This window comes from Bison bison, unplaced genomic scaffold, assembly GCF_000754665.1.
Source record: "Bison bison bison isolate TAMUID 2011002044 unplaced genomic scaffold, Bison_UMD1.0 scf7180017864451, whole genome shotgun sequence".
NCBI lineage: Eukaryota > Metazoa > Chordata > Mammalia > Artiodactyla > Bovidae > Bison > Bison bison.
Window position 1 is genome coordinate 382987 of NW_011495013.1, and position 11077 is coordinate 394063.

General features: G+C 41.9%; 1 protein-coding gene across 1 annotated transcript in view; it reads right to left on the reverse strand.

The window, feature by feature from the left end:
- Positions 1-5092: 5092 nt before the first annotated feature.
- The window catches only part of RBM47 (RNA binding motif protein 47), an 89944-nt gene continuing 83959 nt past the window's right edge, over positions 5093-11077 (reverse strand). The window contains 1 exon segment of the mRNA XM_010858828.1: positions 5093-7890. Within this exon segment, the coding sequence (XP_010857130.1) occupies positions 7651-7890 (240 nt within the window). The 3' untranslated portion in view covers positions 5093-7650.

Here is an 11077-nt window from a genome sequence, read left to right on the forward strand (position 1 = left end):
GAGCACTCACGCATGCAATCTTGGTGAAGTTATCGAACCTCTCTTTGCATCCTTGGTATTTATCTGGAAAATGGGGTAATACTAGTAGCTATCTCAAGTATGGAAAAGTAACCCATGCAGAACTAATCTATACTGTGAGAAGTCAAAGTGGTGACTTCTCTATGAGGAGGGAGTGTGACTGGAAAGGGCCATAGGGAAGCTTCTGGCATGCTGGTCATATTTTTCATCTGGATGCTAGTTACATGGATGTGCTCAATTTGTGAGAACTCATCATGCTGTATATGATATTTGCATAATTCTGCATCTGTATTATTTTTTAATAAAGTTTTTTAAAATCCATGTAAACTACTTGACATATCATAAGTTACTATCAGCCATTACTTGATCTCCTGCTCAGTGATCACTGTCTAAGCTTTAACATGATTCCCAAACACAAGGAAGGGCTTCCCCAGTGGCTCAGCGGTGAAAGTGTTAGTCACTCAGTTGTGTCCAACTCTTTGTGACCTCATGGACTGTAGTCGCCAGCTCTTCGGTCCATCAGATTCTCCAGGCAAGAATACTGGAGTGGGTTGCCATTTCCTTCTCCAGGGGATCTTCCAGACCCTGGGATTGAACCTGGGTCTCCTGCATTGCAGGCAGTTTCTTTACCATCTGAACGACTAGGGAAGCCCCCACGGGTAAAGAATCTGCCCGCAATGCAGGGGACACAGGTAACGGGGGTCCAATCCCTGGGTCTGGAAGATCCCCTGGAATAGGAAATGGAAACCCACTCCAGTATTCTTGCCTGGAGAATTCCATGGACATTGGAGCCTGGAAGGCTACTCCACATGGTCACAAAGAGTTGGACTCAACTGAAGTGACTGAACAGGCATGCACACAAACACAAGGAAATTGACAAATAAGAAAAAGAAGTACAGAGGGCAGGCCTTGACTGGGCACTCAATGGTTTAATTAGATATTTGTACTTAGGAGTTGGGAAATTATGCAAAATAGGTTATTTTTGCTATTACCTCATGCTCAGAATGCTTCCTTCTATAGATGTTAGAGCACATTTAGAAATAGTTACACTTCCAGAATTTCTCCTCTTATGAGAGCATCTTATTTGGAAAGAGGAGAGAAGGTGCCTTTTGGGAAGCTGAGTTTGCATATCATTTTGTGTGATTGAGAAAATGTCAAATGGACATATTTGAATTGGGGTGGGTGTGAAGCCGGTGAAGCTGATAGAAATACCGTTCTCTGGTGCCACCACTTCTTAGAATACAAATTCTGAAAAAGGAGAGGAAGAGTCCCAGCAGAGGGAACTGGCAAGGCCCAATGCTATCATGACACCATGAGCTCAAAATGTCTTGACCCAGCGCCCCCAGCAAGGTCATCTCAGAAACTACTGGGCTTCAGCAACTTGTCTCAGCTGCCTCAGAATGACTAAGGCCTATTTAAGCCTCATGGTTGGTTAATCATTAATGAAGATTTTTGACAAACAAAGTAGAACAAGCCAAGAAAGAAGGGTGGCTAAAAATTAGCTTAGAAAAGGTCATATTTCTTGCAAATGAAAGGTTTGGTGGTGTTTTTGATTGTGAGTATAATTGTGTGGAATGGAGTCACAAGGATATATAACCCTGCTGAGGAAGCCAGTGTGTCTTTAGGAGATTTTACTTAGGACTTTTCTCCATCCTCACATTGATCTGCAGGACAATGGGCCTCCATCACCTTTCCCAAGAAGGCTGCATTCCTGTAGGGCTTCCCAAGAGAGTGGGGAGTTTGGCCAATCCTTGCAGCTGCATGTGACTCCAGACAGGAAGGATGGAAGGTCCCAGAGGGTGGAACCTGCCTCTAAAGAAAGAAGGGGTGAGAACTCTGAGAGCCTCGGCTAGCCCTACAAAATCTCATGGAAAAAATCAGCGTTGGTGGGCATCACCTGGTGCTAGGAAGGCCGAAGAGAGGCAGTTAGCCACTAGGGGGAGCGCTCAGATGCATCATGCTATTGATCGCTAGACAATCCTTCAGCCCTTCAGTTTAGATAAGGCAGTGCCACCATTTTCTAAAAGAAACTCAAAGTCCTAAATTGGAATGATTTAGGGTTCTTCCTACTTCCTTGTTATCCGGGCCAAATCTCTTCCTTCCAGAATTAACACGGGCCTATCAACCACGTTTAGCGTTGGTGGGGACAAAGGTTGTCCCCACACCCTTTCTCCTCTCTTTTGAGGCTGCCACACTAACGTTGTTCAGGTACTCGCTTTTTCTTCTGGGCCTGGGCATTTCCTGTTTCCTCTTCTTCCTGCTCATCTGCCCTCCCTCCTCCCCCTCAACTCATCCTGTTGTTCTTTGCTTAGATGCCACTTCCTCTCCAAAGTCTTCTTAACCCCTTGCCCAGGCCAGGGTGGGTGCCCCCTCCCATTTCATAGCCTTTTCATCACTGTCTTATCATGCCTGGGAGCTTCTGGAGGGCAGAGGGGGGTTGGTTTTGTTGATAATCGCCTCTCCAGTGCATCTTCCAGTTCTGGTAGAGAGCTGGCACTCGACAAGCGTTTACTGAACAAATAAGTGAACAAAAGCATAGGAAGGTGTAAAATGGAAAGGCTTAATGCAGTTAAGACAGTGGAATGCATTCACACTACAGTTTATAAAGAGGAAGAGAAAGGAAATAACTTTCTTGTCTATGATGTACCCAGCTTATTTAAAAATTTATTTATCCAGGCTTTTTAAAGATTCATTAACCTATCTGATTTTCACAGTAACCTTATGAGGGTATCATCTCTTTTACCAATTAAGAAACTGGTGCTCAGAGAGGCAAGGTGTCTTTTCCAAGGTCACACGGCTGGTAAATAGCAAAGCTGGGGGTTCACACCCTAGGCATCCAGACTGCAAGCCCAGCCTGTTTCACCAGGCCACAGCGCTTGCCAAGGGTTTGGGCGATCACTGAGGGACACCAGGCACCTAGACAGGGAAGACTAATGAGGGGAAGGAGAAGGAAGGCCATGTCTAATCTGATAGCCTAGAACTTGGAACTGAAGCAAAACATGTCTCCTGAGTCTCATTCTGTGTTTAAGCCTAATCATGCTCTTGCCCTTGAATGGTCAGAGAGGAGGAGTGTGTCAAGGAAGTGGCAGGACAAGGATAAAACGAGTACATCTGTGTTATCCTACCACTAATTTATTTTTTAAAGTTGAAGATGCTTTTTTTTTTTTCTTTAGGGTCGTTGTGTCAAATGTGATTTTTTTCAAAACAGCCATGCCGAAATGTCACATTTCATGTTTTATTATTTTTTTTTAATTCAACTCTTCCCAGAACACTTTATAATAAAGATAACATGTAATATACTATATACATCTCTTTAAAATAGTCAAGTACCCTAATGCCCTTAAAACAGGGTCTGGTAAGCCAGTAAGGTCAATTATAGTTGACAAAATCCACTCAGCATGGGGCATGCCATGTCACAGCACCCAGTACAACGTTGGGACTGTTCATAGGTTATCCTTCATTAGGAAAGAAAAATTAGAACTTTTGTGTTCTAGTTGTTTTTACTTCCACCTAAATAAGTGCTTATGCATGTTGTCTTGACAGATATTTTTGGAATTTAAAAATTGGGGATCTAGTCTAGTTTAGAATCAGAAGGGTATAGTTGACTTTACAGTAGTTTTTTAGTCCCATCCATAATCCTTGACACAGCATCGTAAGTCGAATTCCTTCCATCTACCAGAGAATTTTAGCAGCTCACCTAGTGCTATGTCTTCCAAGCTGAACGTAGGCATTTCAGCCATTCTACCTTCAGTTCCTATCCTGAGGAAAGAGGCTGCATGTGAAAACACATTAAAAGTCAACAGAAAAGAAACTACTTTTGGAGAAAAGCTTTTCTTTTTGTAGGCTGTGAAGCAGGCTGTTGGTACTACTAAATCTATTTTCAGGGTCAGTGTGCTGAGACTTGGAGTCTGAATTTCTGCCCTGGTTCCTACGAGCTGTGGGACCCTGGCCAGTCACATATCTGTTCTGCCTACTTCACTAAGTGCTTGTGAGGTCCCGAGGTGATGGAAACCAAACAGCCTTAGAGCCTAATGAATCACACAATCACAGCATTTATCCCCACCCAACACACTGTTTACGAGCTTATTGGGTCTGTGTTCTCCCACTTTAAGGTAAGCTCTGTGTGTACAAAGTTTTGTTGGCTTTGCTCATGCTGTACTCACCACAGCACCTAGAACAAAGCAGGGCATTTAGTAGAGGTGGAAGAAATATTCCGTAAGATTGATTCTTTTAATTCATTTTCTGACAAGAGCAATCAAACTCTGATTCTGCAACTTAAAGGGCATCGGTGCTCATCTCCTAGAACTAGATGGTATCAGCAAATCTCGTTGATCTCTCATTTTGGGAAGTTCTCTGGCCTTTACTGTCTGTAAGAAAGACTTTATCCTTTTAAGAGGAAGCAGGAAGTTAGAATTCCAAGAACTGTGGGTTGGGAAGGCCCATAACCCAGGCTACTCAAGACTAACTAGGTAAAATTCTTAATCAATGGCAAAGCTGCGTGGGGCAGTTTTTAGAGGTAATTCCACTGACAAGCTACCACTTTCCCTTGAATTGTTAATTGGCTTTGCTGATGGATCCCACCTGAAGTTAGTGATGATGTATAGAGAAAAAGGCAGTGTCTTTCTAATCTTGCTGCACGCTGTCAAAAAAGGTGAAACGGAAGACTGTGGTTTCCAGTGCGGTGACCAACATACAGGTCACACCAGTACTTTCATGAGACCATCGAACAACTCAATGTCACATCAACTGAGTCCATGTATATATCTAAGTGTAAAACCCTTGGGATCATAAACAAACTTCAGCACTGAGAACAGTGACAGGCTTTGCCACATCCTACTCTGATCCAGATGCTAAGTAGTAGTTGAATGCTCAACTTTCTACCACCTGAACCCAAGGCTGAAAACACTGATAATTCACAATTTTTACTATGTACCTCAACTTCATTAATAATTCCAAATCAAAGATATGATTTTCTCCAGCCAGAAACAGTCAATTCCTTCTATGCTATAGGGTTTTTTTCTAATTTTGTTAGGGGAAAAAAAAAAAGTGTATAAAGAAAACACAATTTAAAATAAGGTACTGAAATTGCTTTAAGAAAGTTTTATTTACTGCATACATCCTAAGAATGTATTGTAAATGAAGCAAGATCTAAATAAACTTAAAAGCTTTTCAAATACAAAGCACTAAAGATAACAACTAAACTGCCAGCATGTTTGAAAACAGAGAACTCGAAAGCTTTTTTTTTTTTAAACATTTTTATACTTTGTTCTTAACCCTAAAAAAAAGTTCACATTTCAAGTTACAAACTTACCTCAGTAGTGTATATATGTGAAATGGTTTTGAAACAACAGGAACAGGCAGACCATAGGTAGGTGGGAGGCTCACTGATACTTAACTGGCTATGTCACCAACATTTATTTTTAAGGTAGTTTGGTAGTTGCCATGTTAAGACACCATTTTTTTCCTTTTTTTTTTTTTTCCCATTTTTGCAAATAACTTACAGGCACATGTAAAATACAGTAAGATCCCTGGGTCAGTCTCATCTAGTGAACCTCTGTGCTAATTAACCCTTCACTGGAAGGAGAGTAAGAGAGCACTTCTTTCATACAAAGTCAAGGGATGGGGGCTGAACGCGAACTGCATTTGGTTGGATTACTCATTTCGACGGATTTGAGTTTGGATGCAGCTCGCTGGGTGCATCATCAGAAAACATTGCACAATTACTTTCTGTCATTTAACAATGATGGAAAGGAAGGCTAGGAATGTTTAAAGGCCTTTGCAGGCACTCAATAATCTTATAGAATAGTTAAATAAATATTGCTTATATATAAAAAATTCATCCCACCCTAAGATGAGGGAAAAGAGAGCATCTGGGAATCTCTTAATTTAAAATGTAAAACAGAACTAAAACATCTGCTAAGGGCATGATCCTATTATCAATCCACAATAAGAATTCAGCCATCAGCAAAATTCAGTGAGTGGAAACATTTGATGGAATCTCTAATATGACATAAAAACACAACTATGTCCTTGCCATCTATTGCACACCTCACTTCCTTGTTAGAACCTTAAAAAACAAATTCCAAGTTGATGTATTTCATAACGTAGATGACAATCTTAACATTTTACTGTATTTTACATTCACTCTGCTAAACAAAAGCCTTTAAACAGGCACAAAACACTGCAACAATACATTTACTTCCTAATAAAACAAAACTGTTTAATAACATTGAAATAAAATGGTTTTGTTTTGCATTCAACTATATACCATGAATTTCTGCAACATAAAACAACTAAAAATGAGCATTAGGAGATATTTACAAACTATCTTTTACTCCTACAGGTCTCTCCTCCTCCTCCTGGCTGTGCACGCCCCAATTCAGTTCACTTGCCACATGCACAGCAACAACGGAGGGAGGCCCTGTTCAATAAACATATTTCCAACACCCCTGACAACCACAGACGTTGTGCATGAAACATGATAAGGCAACTAGAAGCATAACCGTCTGCTAACAAGAGCCTTTGGGGTCTTGTCTATAATAACATTCTCTGTCTCTACAAACTTAGACTTCAAAACAAATATAATAAAAGCATTAAGAAAGGAGTGAAGGTTTCATATTGGACAATTAAATAGCTATGCAAAGATGCCTTATGCAAACTATTAAAATCTTGTGCTTACACATACTCTGCTATTGAAAATAGCTCCCCAACCAAACCACAACCCTCCCTAAACAAAAACCCATACAAAACAAAAAACCCTAACAAAAAGAAGTATAAAAGCCATCAATGTTCTCTGTCAGAGTAATTAATTTGTCCTTGACTTGCCAAATATGAAGGTGGGTCTGGGGAAGGTTGGGGGCGGGGGAGGGTGAATGGAGGGTAGTGGTGGGCGGCGGAGGGGACACATCTAAGAGCAAAGGCACGTGGACAATGAGTAGGGGCCCAGGACGAGGGCAGCAGGTGACAGCGCCTTCCAGTGTTTGGACTCAGAAGTGTGACAAGTCTTTTCAACATTGGCCTTAAGGAGAGGTCGAGCGTTTAAAGAACAGAACCATCATGAATAACACGTGGTTAACACCCGTCAACCCTTAATTCCAGCAGAATAGAGGTTTCACTCATTTTATAATTGCACTTTCCAGTATAACTTTTAAAATAATGTTTTCTGTAGTAGTTTTAAAGCACTATTGTTTGTATCTTTAAATATTGAATATATTTTTCAAAATAGTTCCCTAGCTGCTCAAGTGTGCTTTTTTAATATATACTTGATATATTATTGAAGGTACTACAAAATAGAAATCTCTGGAGTGCAGAAGTTAAGAAAATAACCTTCATAACTGAAAATATATCCTTAAAAATACAAAAACAAAAACCTCTATACAAATGTACTACCACATACAAATTTTTAAGAGATGGTGTTTAAGGCACAAACCATTGCAAGTCTCTTAGAAATGTATGAACACAGGTCTGCTAAATTGAAAACAGTCTTAAAAAACTAGTGAAAACTTCATGTAATATAAAATATTCCAGTATGGTATTTGATAACATTCTTCACGTTCAGGTTTCGTGTGTGCTAACCGAACACGGTCTTTCTTCATAAATAGTAAAGTGTTCCTTCAGTGGCGGTGGCGGGTCTCAGTAGGTCTGGTACACGTCATGGATGGGCACCTGGATAGCAGCGGCGGGGAAGGCCTGAGGTATGTAGCCTGCGTATCCGCCGTACATGGCAGCGGCGGCCGCTGCATTCTTCTGTAGTGTGGCGATCGTGGCTGTGGCTGGAGCAGCAAATGGCACATAACTGGCTCCGTAGATCCCGGCAGTGGGAATTCTCTGAACATTTGGAGCCACCGTGTACACTGGAGTTATTGGGCGACCCTGAGGGGAGAGAGAGCATCCTTATTGATCACCTGTAGGTATCTAACCAGATAGGTGGAGACACCACCCTAATGGCAGAAAGCAAAGAGGAACTGAAGAGTCTCTTGATGAAGGTGAAACAGGAGTGAAAAAACTGGCTTAAAACTCAACATTCAGAAAACTAAGATCATGGCATCTGGTCCTATCACTTCATGGCAAATAGATGGAGAAACAATGCAAACAGTGAGAGACTTTATTTTCTTGGGCTCCAAAATCACTGCAGATGGTGACTGCAGCCAAGAAGTTAAAAGATGCTTGTTCCTTGGAAGAAAAGCTATGGCAAACCTAGACAGCATATTAAAAAGTAGAGACATCACTTGGCCAACAAAGGTCTGTATAGTCACAGCTTTGGTTTTTCCAGTAGTCATGTATGGATGTGAGTGCTGGACTATAAAGAAGGCTGAGCATCGAAGAATTGATGCTTTCAAACTGTGGTGCTGGAGAAAACTCTTTAGAGTCCCTTGAACCACAAGGAGATCAAACCAGTCAATCCTAAAGGAAATCAACCTTGAATAGTCACTGGAAGGACTGATGCTGAAGTGGAAGCTCCAACACTTATGGCCTCCCTGATGTGAAGAGCCAACTCACTGGAAAAGACCCTGATGCTGGGAAAGATTGAGGGCAGGAGGAGACGGGGCAACAGAGGATGAGATAGTTGGATGGCATCATTGACTCAATGGATATGAGTTTTAGCAAATTCAGGGAGATGGTAAAGGATAGGGAAGCCTGGTGTGCTGCAGCCCATGGGGTTACAAAGAATTGGACATTATTGAGCGACAGAACAACAACAACCTATCCATTCATTCAACAACCCCATTCAATCATTCAACTCCCAGGGGTGAGGGAATGACAGAGAAACAAAAGTTTCCATTCTCAGGGCAGATGGACAGACAAGCAATAATCGTAAGGGACTGAGATAGGAGCCATTGAAGTGGAGTTGCATCCTCAAGGTACATTCAAATTCAACTGGTGACCATGACAGAACTGGAGTGTTTAGGGAAAGTTCAAATACTCTGGAATCTTCTGCCCACCATTCTACTCAATCAGCCTATGTACCAGAGTGAGCTAGAGATGGGAGTTGAGGTCTACCCTTTACTCAGTTGATCTCACTGTAACTATGAATAAGTATTTTCCCTAAAATACATGCCAGCTGCCTCAACTCATACCTAACTGAAGGAACATGGTGTATCAAGAATGGAGAGAAGCACAGTATATGACTTTATGGAACAAAGTACACAGCTCTCCCAAGGGCCAGCATCTTAAGCTGTGACCTAAAAAGACTGTGATCATACAGGATCTTCAACAAATGCATTTGCTTCAGCCATCGCCAACCTAAGATATGATACCACTAAATATACAGTTGCTGTGGAAGCTTAGAGAAGAAGCCAACTAACTTGAGGAGCAAGAGGAAGTGTCTCTGAAGTGGAAAATTCTGAGCTGGGTTTTGAAGGATAAGTGGGGCTTCCCTGGTGGCTCAGATGGTAAAGAATCTGCCTGCAATGCCAGAGACCTGGGTTCAATCCCTGGGTCAGTCAGATCCCTTGGAGAACAGAATGGCTACCCAACCCAGTGTTCTTGCCTGGAGAATTCTGTGGATAGAGGAGCCTTGTGGGCTATAGTCTGTGGGGTCACAAAGAGTTGGACAGGACTGAGCAGCTACCACTTTCACTTTCACTTGGATAAGGTGGGATTTCCACATGAGGAGGAAGTGGGGAAAGAGGCGCTATCTGAAGCTGCCTTACTGTAGATGCCACGCTGGCTCTGAAAGTCCAGATGGTTCCTTCCCTCCACTTGAGAGTGAAATTACTACATTTTCAGAACAAGTAGACAAGGAAGACTGTGGTTCAGTATTTTCCAAAATGTTTGCTACGGAGTTCATTCTGTGGACTGCTTAAGGGAAAAGGAGATTTTTGGTAAAACAAAACATACATTTATTTAACAAAACATCTTGTGTACCTTATGTTTCATAGAATGCCCTGTGGTACAAATAGTTCAGGATATGCAAAAGGGAGAAGTAGATTTAAAGAAATTATTTCTTCCTGGGTTTTATAAAGGAATTACTTATCATTCCTTTACAAAAATCTCCAAATTAGAGTCACAAAATTATGTTCAAAGAACTTCAGAATTGAAGAGTCATTTTTTTCAACTGTAATCCAAATAATATCCAAATGATAACAATAACAGAGATTACAGTCTGCTAGGCACTATTATGGAGAAGGCAATGGCACCCCACTCCAGTACTCTTGCCTGGGAAATCCCATGGACGGAGGGGCCTGGTAGGCTGCAGTCCATGGGGTCGCTAGGAGTCGGACACGACTGAGCAACTTCACTTTCACTTTTCACTTTCACTCATTTGAGAAGGAAATGGCAACCCACTCCAGTGTTCTTGCCTGGAGAATCCCAGGGACGGGGGAGCCTGGTGGGCTGCCGTCTCTGGGGTCGCACAGAGTCGGACATGACTGAAGTGACTTAGCAGCAGCAGCAGCAGGCACTATTCTAAGTGCCTTATTAAGTGACACTATTGAAACATCATCACAACCACCAATGAAGCTGGTGGATTATACGGAGAAGCTTAGATGTTTTAAATGACTTGCACAAGGTGACACAGCTTTTAAACAATGGGATGTGTGAGTCTGGCACCTGTGCATTTAGCCTTGCATTATCCTGCCTGCTACAATGCAGCCACAATGAACGTTAGTAACACTTTACAACCAAGGAGAGAAACTTTGGAACTGGGAAGACTGTGGTTCATAGCAGGACACAAGCTATCTTCTCCAAATCTGTGGACATCTCTTTAGTGACAAATGCACAAAGGAAAGGATCACCAGGAAGGTGACATCAGAGAGAAACCACTCCTTGTACAACAGTGCAGCCCAACACCTGAGCTCAGGGCAGTGTGATGAGGTTGAGTTGAGTGTGGGGAGCTGGGGAGGAGGAGAGAAAAAGGCCTCAATTTCCCCTCCTCTCAAAAAAGGGATGGTTCTTGCTCTACCTATACCACTGACTTGCTGTGAAGATTGAGACATTTTGAGAAATAAACGTGAAAAAAGGACTGTCTACACATGCAAGCTTCTTTTTCTAATTGCCTGCAAAGGCTATATGGAATTTTGGATTTAAATGGCTACAAAGGAACATCTCTGAGCTCCTG